General features: G+C 55.8%; 2 protein-coding genes and 1 long non-coding RNA gene across 9 annotated transcripts; 2 read left to right on the top strand and 1 right to left on the bottom strand.

Annotated features, from left to right (window-relative positions):
- The first annotated feature begins 544 nt into the window (after positions 1-544).
- CCDC61 (coiled-coil domain containing 61) lies at positions 545-3,970 on the top strand. 4 transcript variants are annotated; one of them, XM_071573575.1, is made up of 14 exons: positions 548-605; positions 1,121-1,299; positions 1,382-1,464; positions 1,563-1,720; positions 1,796-1,924; positions 2,025-2,100; positions 2,207-2,289; positions 2,360-2,490; positions 2,586-2,664; positions 2,769-2,833; positions 2,925-3,003; positions 3,074-3,137; positions 3,255-3,321; positions 3,428-3,969. In XM_071573575.1, exons 2-14 carry the CDS (start codon positions 1,152-1,154, stop codon positions 3,523-3,525), a joined length of 1,260 nt encoding a protein of 419 aa, XP_071429676.1. In that variant the 5' UTR covers positions 548-605; positions 1,121-1,151; the 3' UTR covers positions 3,526-3,969. The 4 variants fall into 4 exon arrangements, with proteins under 4 accessions (XP_071429677.1, XP_071429679.1, XP_071429678.1 ...); XM_071573576.1 differs by having other exon boundaries at positions 545-1,299; positions 3,080-3,137; positions 3,428-3,970; XM_071573578.1 differs by having other exon boundaries at positions 545-1,299; positions 2,378-2,490; positions 3,080-3,137.
- Positions 3,953-5,327, bottom strand: BLOC1S3 (biogenesis of lysosomal organelles complex 1 subunit 3). Of its 4 annotated transcripts, none has more exons than XM_071573588.1 (2): positions 5,126-5,327; positions 3,953-4,918 (listed from the first exon to the last, which is right to left on the bottom strand). In XM_071573588.1, the coding sequence occupies exon 2, from the start codon at positions 4,913-4,915 to the stop codon at positions 4,436-4,438; it is 480 nt and encodes a 159-aa protein (XP_071429689.1). In that variant the 5' UTR covers positions 4,916-4,918; positions 5,126-5,327; the 3' UTR covers positions 3,953-4,435. The 4 variants fall into 4 exon arrangements, with proteins under 4 accessions (XP_071429689.1, XP_071429688.1, XP_071429687.1 ...); XM_071573587.1 differs by having other exon boundaries at positions 3,953-5,022; positions 5,109-5,325; XM_071573586.1 differs by having other exon boundaries at positions 3,953-5,022; positions 5,113-5,325.
- On the top strand, positions 5,194-13,800 carry LOC139680711 (uncharacterized). Its single transcript, XR_011699396.1, has 3 exons — positions 5,194-5,615; positions 6,724-6,938; positions 7,027-13,800. It is a non-coding gene; the product is annotated as an uncharacterized lncRNA (long non-coding RNA).
- The last annotated feature ends 1,006 nt before the right edge of the window (positions 13,801-14,806 follow it).

The raw sequence follows: 14,806 nt of genomic DNA, 5'->3' as shown, positions 1-14,806 counted from the left end.
TCGGGGGATGCTCCCAAATAGTGGAGTGCCCCCCTCCGGCTCCCAGTCTGTCACTGGTCAATGAAAACTGGTGCGAGGTTCAGTTGCTCCCCAACTTGTCTGTGCGCCCCGCCACCGCCCCCAGGTGTACCCTCCCCCGATATCCAGCGCAGTTCCTCCGACCCAGGCCCAGCGCCCCGCCCGTGCCGTGCTCTCCGCGGGCGGGAACGGGGCGGCACCGGCGGTTCGCCATGGGAGGGGGCGGGGCCAGGCCGCGACCGGCCAAAGCAGCGAGGCCTGCGCGGCGCCGCGGCCGAAGGAGAGCGCTACGGAAGGTGTCGCTCTGCCCCTACCCGGAGAATGGACTGACAGCCGCGGTGACCAACAGCGCCTGCAGGAGGGAGGCGGGCTCCGCCTGGCAGCCAATGGCAGCGGGAGGCGGGCGGGCAGCGGGCGCTGCGCAAAGCGGACAACGGCAGCGGGTGACGGGCGGCGCTCGCAGCCAATGACGCCGCGGGGCGGGGCAAGGCTGGCCAATGGGGCGGGATGGGGCGGGGCGCGGATCTGCGGCCGAGGCGCGGAGGATCGCGACGGGCGGGAGCGGTCGTGGCTGCTCTTCTCTCCAGGTCGTCACCGGGGGCTTGGGCCTTCCTGCGGCCCCAGCACCAGTCCTAGCAGTATCAGGGTTACTCCCGGTATCTGCCGCCCTAGCCACTCCCGCCCCGCTGCCCTCAGAACAGTCCACCAAGCCCCTCCCTCTTGTACCCCCAGACTAGGCCCCCGAAGCCCTGGGTTGCCGTGTGCTCCCCAGGAAGCAGCCCCCAAACCCCGGGCTCTCCCCGTGTCCTTCTGTGCTATCTCCACCCCTTCAAACTGCCTCTCACAGTTTCCCCCGCAGAGCCCTAGTTCCCGGGTGCCCTGAGGTCCGCTCCAGTTAGCTCCCTTGGTCCTGTGGCCTCTGCTTCTTTTTCCTCCGTCTGCGCCTCCCCATCAATTCCGCGCCCCCCCTGCACCCAGCACCCCACAACCTACCCCAGTTTACCCTACCCCAAGCCCTCCAACCTGGGTCTGGTTTCCCGAGGGTTTCCTCCCCATCTTCTAGGGGTGATCCCCTACTCCTGGCGTGCCCCTATTTCCCAAGGTGCGCTCTCCACACCGACTCCTCCTGCGCCATGGGGGAGCCACGGTACTTGCAGGCCGACTGCACTTTCCGACGTGGGGCACACACGGTGAGGGTGACCCTGGGTCGCACTGCGCTGCGGGTGGAGGTGGAGGCTCACGGCACCGCCGACCTGTGGAGGGGCGAATTCGATGCCGCCTGTGAGTGCCGGCGGGGGCCTGGGGGCGGACTGAGGGGACCCCCCCACGGCTGCCATTCACCAAAGTACCCAATTCCTTGCAGTCATTGAGGACCTGACCCGCAAAACAGGGAATTTCAAGCAGTTTGGCATTTTCTGCAGCATGCTGGAGTCAGCGCTGATGCAGGTGTGGCTGCGCTGCTCCCCTATCACGGCGTTTTAGGGGACAGTGCAGTGAAGTGTATGTCCCACTGAGTTCCCCTCCACTTTTCAACCCCTCTGCAGAGCAGCGAGTCCGTCAGTCTGGAGCTCCTCACCTATGCTGACCTGGAGACACTGCGTAGCCGGAAAGTGGGGGCAGTCGCTCGCCCTCCCCATTCCACCTCTTCTCTGCTCAGCAGCAAGTGCTACCTCATCCTCATCTACTCTGTGGAGTTCGATAGGTGGGAGGGAACACTGGGCAGGGTGTATGGGGGAGTGACATCAGCCTCACCCCCTCCACGTGCTCCCCCCCCCAGGATCCACTACCCGCTGCCACTGCCTTACGCAGGGAGGTTGGACCTTGCCACAGTGGTGCGGGCGCTGCGGGAGGAGCTGGTGCAGCTCCGGGCCCAGCACCTGGAGGAGACCCAGCACCTGCAGGATGCGTGAGTGGGGCCAGCGGTATCCAGAAGGGTTTGGGGGGTCCTCATCTCACAGTCAGGGTGAGGAGGGAACTTCCAGACTATCCCCTGCTATACCTGCCAGGCTGCGGAATGCACTGGAGGAGAAGCGGGTGGCAGAGGTCCGGCATCAGCGTGAGCACCAGCGGCTGGCTGCCCAGGTGGGCTGGGAGAGAAGGGAAGGGGGAGCCTGCAGTGAGGGGGTGCTGCTGGTGGTGGGAAGGAGGACTGTCAGATGTACTGTGAACCTTTCCCCCTGCCTTGCAGCTGGCTGAGGCAAAGACATTGGAGCAGAGGCTGCAGCTGCGGGTGAAGAGCCTGACAACTGAGCTGGCCTCCTGCAGGAGGGGGTGAGGCTGGGGTGGGCTGTACAGGGGGACCCGCATGACCATGGGGTGTCACTCTGTACCCTCCTCACAGCACTGGTCCTCTTGTCAGCCGACGGACATCTGCAACCACAGCCCCCAGCTCCCAGGAGCGACGCTCAGCATCCCTGGAGAGCCACAGGAGCAGCCTGTGCCGCCCCTCTCTGCGATTCCCATCACCTGCAGGTGTGGGCCACTTGGGGGTACACACATAGGGGTGGAGGTGAGATACGACTCACCCCCTCCTCACTCTGACCCCCTCCTCTGGACATTCCCACCAGGCTCCCGCCTGCCACGCTTTGACCCCACTGCCTTCATCAGGGCCCGGCAGCAACGGCAGAAGGAGGCTGAGCTCAGAAAGTAAGCAGTGACACTGAACTTGTCACCATCTCACTGTCCCCTCCCCTCCGTGGCACTTAGGGAAGTTCCCTGTCCCCACTCTCCACCATTTCCCTTGGGTGCAGCCAGCAGCACAGGGCAGCTTTTGGCAGCACCAGCCCGGCGAGGAGCCACAGGCGCAGCTCGTCAGGTGAGTGGAGAGTATGAAAAGGACTAGGGGCACCCACCGGGTGCTGAGGCTCCTTCCTCAAATTTCCCCCTTCCCCCATTTCTCCCTGCAGCTGAAAGCTTCCGCAGCTGGTGCTCAGCAGTGAGTTCTGGCAGCAAAGGCAGTGAGTGCCCTGAGCCTATGCGCCGCAGGTAATGCTAGCATGGAGCAGGATGTTTGAACATCCCTCCCAGCACCTCTTAACCCCTCCATCTTGGGCAGGTACAGGAGGGTGACCCATACCCGGAGACCCCTGAGCACCTCGTCCTGCAATGGCCCCTGCATGGTGAGTGGCTGCCCCTTTGGGGTCCCCCACCCATTTGGGGTCCCCCTCTGCATCCTTAAGTGGGATGACTACAAAATGTGGGACACACACACTGGCGACCCTCAATGTCTCCCACAGGCATCTCACCCAACTGCCAGCCACAAGCCACGCGTACGCAGTGCTGCCAGCAAGGGCCCTGATAAAGGTGAGGCCTGATCTGAGCCCCTGGATATTCGGGGTGCCCCCCCTGCCCACCCCCCCTCCCAATTCATGCCTTTCTATACCCATTTTCCCTGCACTGGCCTCCCCAGAGAACCACTCTGAGGAGCCTTTGACTGAGCTGGCTGAGATTGATGCCCGGCTGCAGGCACTGCAGGAGTACATGGACAGCCTGGACACCCATATGTGATCACCTCCAGGGATCTCAAGCCTCCCGTGTCATCGGGAGTGACAGTGGTGGTCTGGGGCGTTTCCCCAAATAAACCCTTGTCTGACCCTCAGGCATGTCCTTCTTGGGGTACAGGGGGGCCTCTTATTCCCCTTCTTGCTGTCCCCTTGTCCCCACTCGCTGTCTCCTCAATATCCTGCTGCTAGGGACATGGCAGGAGGAACACAATGTGTGAGAGTGAGGCAGGCACCCAGGATATCACCAGAGGGTGACAGGGGCCAGTGCTTGGGGACATGGGGGTACATGTCCCAGGCCACCCAACATGTTCTCTGGGCTACCAATGAACTCGAAGGTCACTGCAGTGTTACACTAGCACCCTTGTCACCCTACCCTGCCCCTGCATCGGTGTGTCCCTGTACCCACACCTGCAAAACTACTATCCCACAGCTCTGGCCAAGCTCCCCACTGTGGCTCTGACACCACCGTGGCTTTATTCAGTTCCATGTTGTACAAAACGGTGGGAATAAAAGTGACTACAGCTCACATGAGGCTGCAGTTCAGGGATGGTAACAGCTGGCCAGCTGGCCAGAGTGTAGAGGTCCTGGGGTGGCATGGTGGTGGTCTCTCCACCAAGGCCACAGTTTGTTGTCACTGTGACTTCACTGGTGATGCCATTGTGGTGAGGACGTCTTCAGGCTCACTGTGGGGTGCTGCAGCCATGATTCGACACCACCACAACCGCACTCTTGGCAGGACACTGCTGTGATGATGCTGATGGTGATGACTCCACCATGGCAGATGCAGTACTGGTGATGCCATGAGGACAGCAGTGGTGGTGGCAGCTGTTCGTGGATGTCTCACAGGTGTTGGTGCCGCTGCACGTGACAGCCACAGTGGGAACAGTGAACTTGGTGCCACATCCTGGTGCTGGTCAGAGCTGCCCGCGGATGTCGGGCAGGAGGCGACAGGCCGTGACGATGTCGATGGTATCGGCCACAGCGCGCAGGTCGCGGCGGGCCAGGCGCAGGCAGTGAGCGGCCGCAGCGGCGGTCACCTGCGTCCGGCCCAGGGCTGCCCCCAGGCCCCCCAGGCTCCGGGCGGCGCTGCCGTAGGTCTGCCGCAGGGCGCTGCCCACCGCCCCCTGCAGCCGCCCCGTCCCCTCCCGCAGCCGCTGCTGCAGCAGCGAGGGCCCCCCCCGGCCGTCTCCCCAAACCGCCGCCGGCTCCTCTGGCAGCACTGGGGGCGTCTTCGGCCTCTGCTCCTCCTCCTCCTCTTCGGTCTCGGAAGCTTCGCCCGGCACCTTCAGCCCGGCCCCGGGGGCTACCTCCGCCGTCCCCACCAGCAGCTCTGGCTCCGAGTCGCTCTCGGAAGCTTCGCCCGGCACCACTCTGGGGGGGCGGGAGGCGGCCATGGCCTGAGGGGCGGGGGCGTAATCAGGCGGGCATCACCGAAGGGGGCGGCGCTCCGGGCTTGGCCTGCGGAGTCCCTCCCCAACTCTTTCCCCCCGTGCTCAGAGCCCTGTAGACGACAGCGGCCCACTCAGCGATCCCGAATCTCCACAACCAGCACAGCACACCGCGCCACGCCCCTCCTCGCCCCCATACCCACGGGAATGTCCCACCTCCTGCCCGCCAATGCCGCAGGTCACATGACGGGCGGACCACGTGGCCTCGCGTCACGTGCCTCGCGTGGCGTCACTCGGAAGGGCCCTCACTCGGCACGGCGGACCGGGGGCACCGCCAGACAGCACATGCGCTGTGCCGCCAAGGAGCGGGTGCTACGGCGCCGGCACAGCCCGCAGTGCCCACCCTGCCCCAGGGAACGGTGCGCGGGCGGCGGCGGGGCGGGCCGGGGGCGGGGTCCGGCGCCTCCTCCCTGCCCCGTGCCCGCCCTTTGCCTCCGGGTTGCTCTCACGGGAACGGGCCCTTCTCGCTCTTCCCTGGGGTGCGCCTTTTTTGGCGGGGTCCCTGTGCAACGCGGTCCCTTGCGGAGGGCCGAAGAGGCCGCGGGGCGGCGCCTTCTCCATGCCGGGCTTGCGCCTTTCGCTCCTTCGCTATGGCGCGGATTGAGCGTGGGAGGCGGTTACCGGCGGTGCCGACTCGCCCCTCGCGGTGGGTGCGTCCGTGGGGTAGGGATGGAGCCCTGGGATGGGGCTGGGAGTACTAGTGTGGGAATGGCGGGCTGGGGATTGGCGGTGTGGTCGGGTCCCCCATCAGCACCTCCCCCGCCCCGGGAGCAGGTGTGGAAGCTGCAGAGCACGTCTGGGGGCTGTAGGTGTTGGGAAGGGGCTACGAGGGCTAAAGGGGGTCGAGCAGGGTCGTGAGAGCCAGCGGCTGCCGGGAGGGATGCTCCCAGGAGAGGCCAGCTTTGGTATAGTTGGGGACATTGCAAGTTTATATGGGTCTGTGGTTGTGGCTGTAGAGGAGGTTGTTACGTAGGCTTAGGAGGCCAGGGAGTCATCTGGGGCTGGGGAGGGCAGCATTGATTTCTGGGCCTGGTGTGGCCTCTGGGACCACCATATCCTCCCCATGCCTGTCCCTGTCTGGACTGTCAGCCTCTTTGGGGGACAGAATGGACAGACAATAGTGATAGTCCAGGGGCACCTACAGCCCTGGGTGGAGACGGTTAATTGCCCCCCAGCATCTCCCCAGCAACCACCGGCCCAAAGCTAGTTGGGAACTGTGGTGAAGGGCAAAGGTTCAGAGAGGCAGGCACAGGAGAGCATGGGGGGTTTCCCCTAGACTGGGCAGTGTGAGGATTCTGGGGGTGCCCCCAAGCTCAGTGGATGTTCTGGGTTTCCCACCAACCTGGGGGCTGTGGGGGTACAAGGGGTGCTCTGACCCCTGGAACTGGGTGTGCTCAGCTCCCTTCATGACAGGTGCAGTCACGTTCCTACATGCGTCACCCACCGTCCCCTCTGCACCTGCTGTCCCTGCAGGGACAGTGACTGGACAGCAGGTGCAGGAGTTCCTGTACCACCTGACCCTCACACGTTGGAGGCCTTCAAATTACCCAGTGGTGTCCTCAGCTGCATCACCTTCCATGGCCCCATGGGGACTGCCAGCCTCAGCCTGGGGTGCTGCCCACAGATGGGGCCTTCCAGGGTGCTCAGGGCTGCCCCCGCATCAAGCAGAAGGGGCAATGGCACCAGATGGCTGCATTTGAAGCCTGGTGGACTATTGCAGTCAAGTGACTGATGATCATCCACTGTTCTTGCAGGTCCAGGATCTCATGGGGTCATGGAAAGATCAGAGGTCAGGAAATCACACAGGCAGCACTGTGAGATCCTATTTTTTGTGGAGGATAAGTGGCTCAGAGGGAAATGGAGCATCTACTCTGCATGCTTGCTTCATACCTGAGGTGAAACAATACATTCCCAGGAGCTGCCAGGATGTGGCAAGGAAGTGTCCTAGCCTTGCCATCCAGAGCTGCAGGTAGGAATCCTGCATTTACCTTATGGTAATGCATTTACCTTATGTCAGAAAGTACTTTATTGCTCAGGCTGTACCACCCTGTTTGCAGGCTCACCATTTCTGGGCTTACGACAGTCCAGGACTTACAGTCACCATCAGAAGCAGGGAGAGCAGGGAAGAGCTTCACCCTCAGCAATGCTTGCTGTCAGTGTCATCATTTTTCCCCACTGTTGCAGAACTCCTGGAGTGTGTTGAGGAAAGCTTCCTGGCCTGGTTGGACGAACCAGCTGGAGGAGAAGCCCTCCTGCAGCTGATCCTTCCCCATGCTCATCGGAAGTGAAGTGTGGAGGCATCTGGACGTCTCAAGGAATATGGACCTGGCACAGGGCAGTCAGGGCCCTGAATTTTTGAGGCATGAACTTGGCAGCTGTTTAAAGAATCAGTAGATGAGATCCCCTGGAAAACTGTCCTTAAGGATGCCAGAGCTGACCTGAGCTGGCAGCTCTTTGGGGCCACTTAAGCTTTGGAGTGTAAAAGCTCTCCATTGGCAAGTGTAAGGAATTGAGCAGGGCAGTCAGGAGGTAGCCTCAGAAGAGTACAGGGGTATATCATTTGGATGTGTAGGGATGGGATCAGGAAAATCAAGGCACAGATGGAGTGGGACTCATGACAGTGACTTGCGGCACCTGAGCCAGCCAGCACAGCTTCACTGAGGGCAAATGGTGTGTGACCAGTCTGGTGGCCTTCTGTGACGAGGAAGACTGACCAATGTCACTTGGGCTGGACTGGGCTGCTCTACGGCCTTGGGCATAGTCCACCATGGCATCCTCATCTCCAGACTGGAGAGCTGCAGGAGGGGATATAGGAACCCATAGGGGCTGGGAGGGGTGCTATGGTGGCTACAGGGCACAGAGACTCCAGTGCTCTGGGAGGATATGGGGCTTTGCGGGGGGTGTAGAGGCCCCTTGTATTTATTAGCCACAGGAGATGCAGCCATTCCCAAGTGGATGTCACTGCCAATGGGAAGGGTGAGGCCAGCTGGGCTTTGGTGGCATAGGGGAGGAGACAACGTGTGGGTGCCCAGGGTTGCACCCTGGCAGCCTGGTGGTGCCAAACTGCCATCCCCTTCCTGATTTGAGTCTCAGCTCCACTTGTGTGTGGACCAGCAAGTTTCAGGGACGTCTAGAAAGAAGTAGGGGCCCAGTGCCTGAGCCAGAACTGGGACTGGGATCAGGACTAAGGTGGTGGCCATGACCAGAACCAGGACAGTCACCACAACCACATCCTGGCATAACACTGTGGTGACAATGCTGATGGTGACCACCCTGCCATGGCAGACATGGAGCTGGTGAAACCATGGTGATGCTCTGAGGACAGTGGTGCTGCTGGCAGGTGACATGCACAGTGGGGATGGTGAACACGGTGCCACATCAGAGCGACTCTGCAGCAGTGAGGGGCCCTGCTGCCAACCTGCCACTCAGCCAGCACTGCGGCGGCTCTTTGGCTTCTACCCCTCAGTGACCTTGTTGTGGGTGGGAGTAGAAGGCTTAGACAAAATTCATTAGAAATAGCCCTGCCATTGAGTTGCAGAAAGGACTCCCTTGCTCTGAAATCCTTCTCGGAGAGGAGTCAAGTTGCAACTGGATCCAATCTTAGCCTCAGATTATGTAAACAGTTTAAATTTAAGGAATTACAGGATGTGATTGAACCACTTTTGTCCCACAGGTTTTAATGATTTGCAAAATGAGAATAGATAAAATGAATATTATTATATATGATCAGACAAAAGATCGTAATCAGAATTATTTACTACACAATATAAATGCTAAAACTACCAGTAGTACAGTGTAAGGTAAGATAGTGCACTATAGTGAAGCAATTGTTGAAGCAATAATTGAAGCAAATATATTAAAGCTAGCAAGAAGAAATAATTATTAAGTAGATATTTGATGTAACTCACCCAGACCAATACTTGTGGGGAGATCTCTTTTGCTCAACCTTGAGGAGTGTCCTTGGAGGACATCTCCACCTCAGAGAGGAATCTTGACACTTACATCCCAAAAGGGATTATGTCAGAAGAACCTGACTGTAGGAAAGAGGACTGGACATCTATAGTATAAAGTGATTGAAAGCTAGTTACAAGTTTACAGGCCAGCTGCCAGCTTATCTGTCATATCCAACTTCAAGAAGCAGGCCATGTGTTTGGAGTTTGGTGAATGAGGCTGGTTTGAACATAATTCAATACCAAAACCATTACTGTGGCACCACCAGTAACTTGTCACAGACAGCTTGCATTGCTTGCATTAATTGGTTGGATTCTAGGCCTTATTGGGGTAGGCCCTCCTGCCACAGACCCCCATGGGGGTGGGGTGCTCTGTAGGCTTAGCCCTGAGTCCCAGTATATGCTCTCCAGCTCCATGCTCAGACCCCCAGAGATCCTCCAAGCCCCACTGTCAGGGGAAGCCCTGTTGTCAATGCCCAGGTTTGCCATGTTCCCACCCTGCCCTGGGGACACTGTTAGCTCTGGGTACTGGTTTAATGGTGGACCTGAGGAGTGCCAGAGGCCAGTGGTGGCACCTCTCATGGCCAATGGGGACAGGCTTTGGGTGGGCACTGCATCGAGACATCCCTGACCCTGTCCCCGTCCCTGTGCCTAGAGCCACCATGTCCTTGTCCCCATTTCCACCCATATCTGTGTGCCTAGTGCCTGAAAACGATGGCAGGTGTCTGTGGTAGCTCAACCCTGGACATAGTCTAGGGCACCATCCCTGGCCACCTCCAGCTGCTCCACAGTGGCGGGTGACAGCTGGTGGCCACAGTCCCAGATGTGGTTGTCCCACTAGATGTTGAAGACTTGGCTCAGTGGTTGTATCTCCAGCTGGGCAGCCCTGGTATCGCTGCAGGGGGACTGCATCCCCCACCCCTCACCACAGAAACCCCTTCTGGGGACACCCCCTCTGGCAATGCCCCCCTGCTCATACGAAATTCAGGAATGGTCACACTTTTGTTCCGTCATCAAGTGGTCATGAAGTAGTTGTCACAAATGGATGTTTTATCTAAAGGACCACCATTAATGATATCAGCAAAAAAGATTTTATTGAAGTATGACATGTAAAACAAGACTTAACAAAGTACAGTAGCAAGGTTCATTTAATTATTTACCATGTCTCTTGACCTGTTTCCACAGCAGAGGTGCTCCAGTCCTCAGAGCATCTTTGAGGCCTCCTCTGGACTTGTTGCAGAAGGGTCATGCCCTTCTTATGTTGAGCACCCCAGAGCTGAATGGAATGGTCCAGGTGGAGTCTAAAGAGAGCAGAGTAGAGGGGGAGAATCCATTTCCTCGACCTGCTGGTCATGCATCTTGTGATGCAGCCCTGGACACACTTGGCTTTCTGGGCTACCAGAGTACATGGCTGAGTCATATTTGGGTTCTCATCTACCAACACCACCAAGTCTTTCTCTTCAGGGATACTCTCAATCCATTCAACCTCCAGCCTGTACTTATGTCTTGGTTTAATGACAATAGAGAGACCTCAAATGAGGTGAACCCTCCTTTTTCCTTTATTTCCTTTCCTCCAATATAGACAAGGTAAAACATATGAGGCATCAGAATGAAGAAGGAAAAATAACAATTTTCCTAAAACTAGAAAGAAATGAAAAACCCCAATAATAGCAAAAAATATTGCCTAGCTACCTTGCTTCCCCCTAGGTTAAAACAAAACCTGGAAGGATATTTCATTTGAAGGGAAGTCCTGTGACACTAAGGTGATGGCATGGATTCTGAAATAGTAAATCATGTGGAGTGACGATGGTGAGGCTGGGGCTGACCCGGCATGATGTTGGGGCCTGGCGGTGTCAGACCCTATGGGGGTGATGCTTTGTGTGGCTCCTAATAGGGGAATCTCTGAGCTGGTGGTGGCGGCTGATCTGATGTAAAAAACAGCTATGACTGAGGTGGAAAAGAGCACAGCTGAGGCAAGGCAGTCCCTGGGAAAAGGCTCTGAGAGTCCATGGTGCTCCAGGGAGTAAACCCTAGGTACTGAGAGAGAGTTCCTGTGTGCACCTTCTTTTATCTCCTGTTTCTTGAGTTCCTAGGATGCTTCACTTCAGGGATCCACCTTTCCAGCAGGTCTTGAGATGCTGGGGACAGTCTTCTCCCATCCAGCTCAGATGGGGGCAGTCCCCCAAGCTCTGAATTCCGTGACGCTATGAAAAATTTCACTAAAAATCCTTCCTGTATAACTAAAACTACAACTTACATGGTATTGTTTTGACTCAGGTGTAGGACCTTGCACTTGACCTTGTTGAATGTCATGAGGTTCCTATGGGCCCTCCTGTCCAGGTGTCTCTGAATGGGATCCCTTTCTTTCAGCTGCACCACAGAGCTCAATGTCCTCAGAAAACATGATGAGGGCGTAACTCAATCTTGCTTTCCATGTCACTGACAAAGATATTAAACAGCTCTGGTCCCAGGATCGACCTCTGAGAAATGCTATTTGTTGCTCGTCTCCACTTGGACATTTAGCTGTTGACCCCAATGTAAGAAGGATGTGGACCTGTTGAAGAAGTCGGGAGGAGGCCATGAAGATGCTCCAAGGGCTGGAGCTCCTCTCATCTGGAAACAGGCTGAGAGAGCTGGGAGTGTTCAGCCTGGAAAACGGAAGGCTCCAGGGAGACCTTAGAGCCCCTTCTAGTGCCTAAAGGAGCTCCAAGGGAGCTGGAGAGGGACTTTGGACAAGGGTCTGGAGTGACATGACAAGGGAAATGGCTTTCCACAGACAGAGGGCAGGTTAGATAGGATACTGGCAAAAACTTCCTCTCTGTGAGAGTGGTGAGGTACTGGCACAGGTTCCCCTACCCCTGAAAGTGTTCAAGGCCGGGTTGGATGGCTCTTGGAGCAACCTGGTCTAGTGGAAACTGTCCCTGCCCATGGCAGTGTTTGGGAACTAGATGATCTTCAAGACGATGTTACCAGATATTTTCTCTCTATAAAGTGTCCTCCTGGCCTCCATTTCCAGTAATTACCAGGGAACAGAGACAAAAATCTCACATGGAGCTTCAGGGCCAACTCTCTCGTGCTGTACTGGGAAGCTGGACTGGCACTGGGGTTGCAGGAACTGCCTGAGTGGGTGATCTGCTGAGCATTCCAGGCTGAGAGTCACTGTGACTGACCTCCTTTTCTTGCTGCAGAGCCAGACATGACTGTGCTGCTCTGCTGGGCTGGGTTAGGGGCAGGGATATGGGGGTACCAGGAAGGGGCTGGACTGGGAAGTGCCATGTAGTGGAAAACACCAATGTTCAGTTAAAGTGTGAGTGTGCAGGGTGGGGGTATTGTGATGTCCTTTCCAAAGCAGGCTTCCTATGAGGGACACGAAGGAGCAGCAGAGCAAGGTCTGGTCTGTTCCCATGTGCATTAACACCCTGGGAAAGCTGCCCTTGAATAGTGATCACAGACCAGCTAAGAACAAACATGATTTACAGAACTAGCCACCTACAACAGCTCAATGATATGGCTCTTCTCTGCATGGAGGGACATCAAATCACTAGGTCAGGAGTCCGTGTTTGCACTATACAGATGAGACACCTGGCTGTGGTAGTTTAGGCCTTTGTTTTAGTTAGGCCTAGATGTAGGCCTTAATTTTATTAGGCCCTGATAATGTTACGTAGATTAGGAGGGACAGGTGTCACCTGACTTAAGCAACCAAATCAGATGATGCAAACTGGGATATAAGTACAGTGGAGTAGGTATTCTCTCAGTTCCCATCATGGCTGCAGTCCTGAGAGGATGTGTTGCTGTTGTGGTGCTGTGCTGGGCCCTGCTGCTGCCCTGCTGCTACTTCGCATTTTGTTTTAGTTTGGGAAAGTAAACATTTTTTTTGTTATTCTCTCTGTTTTCTTGCTGCCTGTCTTTTGGGGTGCTTTATGAATCTGGAGTGATGGTATCTGGTTTTTGTGGGAAATAGAAGATTGTTGTTATATCTAACTTATGTAGGTGTGTGTTATGTTGTATTTTTCTTTAAATTTTCTTTTTTTCTGTATAAATGTATATACATAACTAAGTTTAAATCTTGGAGATTTTTTTCCTTCTTTCTTTTCTCAGTGGGGCAGGGAAGAAGGGAGTCTTTGTCCCTTTGGTTTATACTTGGCATTTGCCAAAGTATTCAACCCAAAACACTAGCCCTAAAAGTCGAGCTCTAACCCCTACCCCTTGCCTCACCACCCAACACCTACAACTCTCATTCCCACACTAAACTGCTCATCAGTAACAACCACCCCACAAACATTTAGGGGGAAAGATAAGGATTGCAGGGTGGCAAAGCAGTCACAAGATGTTAGAAGAGAAATGTGAGGTAACCTGTATCTGATCAGCTTGTGGGTCTCAAGGAAGAGCCATGTGAGGATGCTGTGAGGAGATCAGCTGTGCCTCAGGATCTCATGGGCTGGCAGAGGGTCACATCTGTCAGTATCACACATAGCACAGGAGCAGGCTTGGATGTGGTTTTGCACCAGGATGTTCCTTTGTTTGTGGTGTAACAAGCCATGCAGATGCCACCTCTGGAAGTGTTCTACCATTGTGATCCTGGGAGCTCTTTTAATGTTTTCCTATGAGGAAAACAAGCCACCATTTGTCCTGTCCCAAAAGGAGGATGCTTACATGGAAATTTCTTGCTGCAGTTTTAGACAAAGGTAAGGACATGAAAATGGCTTACTAGGCTATACCAGGTTTGAGCTTCCTGCAGAATTCTCTGTCACAAACCTAAGGTTGGCTATACTGCAGTCTGGGGATATGCTCAGCACACGCCAGCCTGGAGGCCAAGCTGTCCATGGAGCACAGTGCAGCGCAGGCCTGGCTCTGCTCATGTTCATGGTTCCATGAATCACTCACTCCTTGATATCCCATGGTCATCTGGTCAGGGTCACTGAACTGCCTTAGGAAGGCTGGGAAGAGCATGAGGTCTTCTTTAGTCAGCTGGAGGAAGGGACACAATTTTAGCACGTGATAAAGCCTGGAGAGTTTGAAGACTGTGGACCTCTCTAGGAGGGCTTGGTTGAAGGAAAGATGGAAAATGATCCTTGATCTGACATAAGGGGATGCTTTCCTAGATTTGTGTTTCACAAGGAGACAAGGCAGTACTGTGGAGGCAGCTTTGGCTGGGGTGCAGGAAAAGCAAAATTGAAAACTTGGGTGAAGTGAGCAAGAGAATGTGTAACAGTGCTGAGTAAAAAGGAAGGAGGAGCTTCACCAGCCCTTTGCTGTGCTCTTCTAATGCAGCCCAGCATGCCATTGGGTGTCTTGGCTGCCAAGGTGCAAAGCCAGGAGAGGACAAGGCTTTGGGGCCACATAATAACAGCCTTCCCACATCTGCTAGGATGTTAACATGTAAGAGAATGGAGCCAGGGCCTGCTCTGCCCCGTTGTGGCTGATGGAAGGGTGAGGGGTCAATGCCAGCATCAGCAGAAATGAGGGAGGACACACTTTCTCCCCACTGAGACAGTCAAGCACTGAAGCATATCTCCCAGAGAGCTTGTGCTATCTTCATCTTGAGGCTTTTCAAACACAATGCATAAATCCCTGAGCAACGAGGTCTGACCCCCAAAAGGACCCTGCTGTGGTTAGCAGGTTGTTCTAAGAGACCTGCCAAGGTGCCTTCCAGCATAAATGATTCTGTACTTTCACCCACCATGGATCTTACCATCATGATGAAAGGGGAATCACTTAGATTCCTAGAGACCTTTGAAGTCTGGTCAAATTGTCTTTCCTGCCCTACTGCAGACACTGATCAGACACAGGCCTGCTTGACAGCTACCACCAAACAGCCCTGATAAATTCCTTTGTTTATTTTTACTTATTCTTTCCATTTCCCCTCTTTTTCTGCTCACAACTGACC

Source organism: Pithys albifrons, chromosome 19 (assembly GCF_047495875.1).
Source record: "Pithys albifrons albifrons isolate INPA30051 chromosome 19, PitAlb_v1, whole genome shotgun sequence".
Lineage (NCBI taxonomy): Eukaryota > Metazoa > Chordata > Aves > Passeriformes > Thamnophilidae > Pithys > Pithys albifrons.
The sequence above is the reverse complement of the archived record's forward strand: the minus strand, read 5'-3'. Positions and strand labels throughout refer to the sequence as shown.

Bases quoted from the DNA above. Each gene is read 5' to 3' on its own strand.
- CCDC61 (XM_071573575.1), top strand. From the start codon at position 1,152: ATGGGGGAGCCACGGTACTTGCAGGCCGACTGCACTTTCCGACGTGGG. The intron at 3,004-3,073 runs GTAATGCTAGCA...CATCTTGGGCAG, and splicing joins CCTGAGCCTATGCGCCGCAG to GTACAGGAGGGTGACCCATA. The intron at 3,138-3,254 runs GTGAGTGGCTGC...TGTCTCCCACAG, and splicing joins CCTGCAATGGCCCCTGCATG to GCATCTCACCCAACTGCCAG.
- BLOC1S3 (XM_071573588.1), bottom strand. From the start codon at position 4,915: ATGGCCGCCTCCCGCCCCCCCAGAGTGGTGCCGGGCGAAGCTTCCGAG.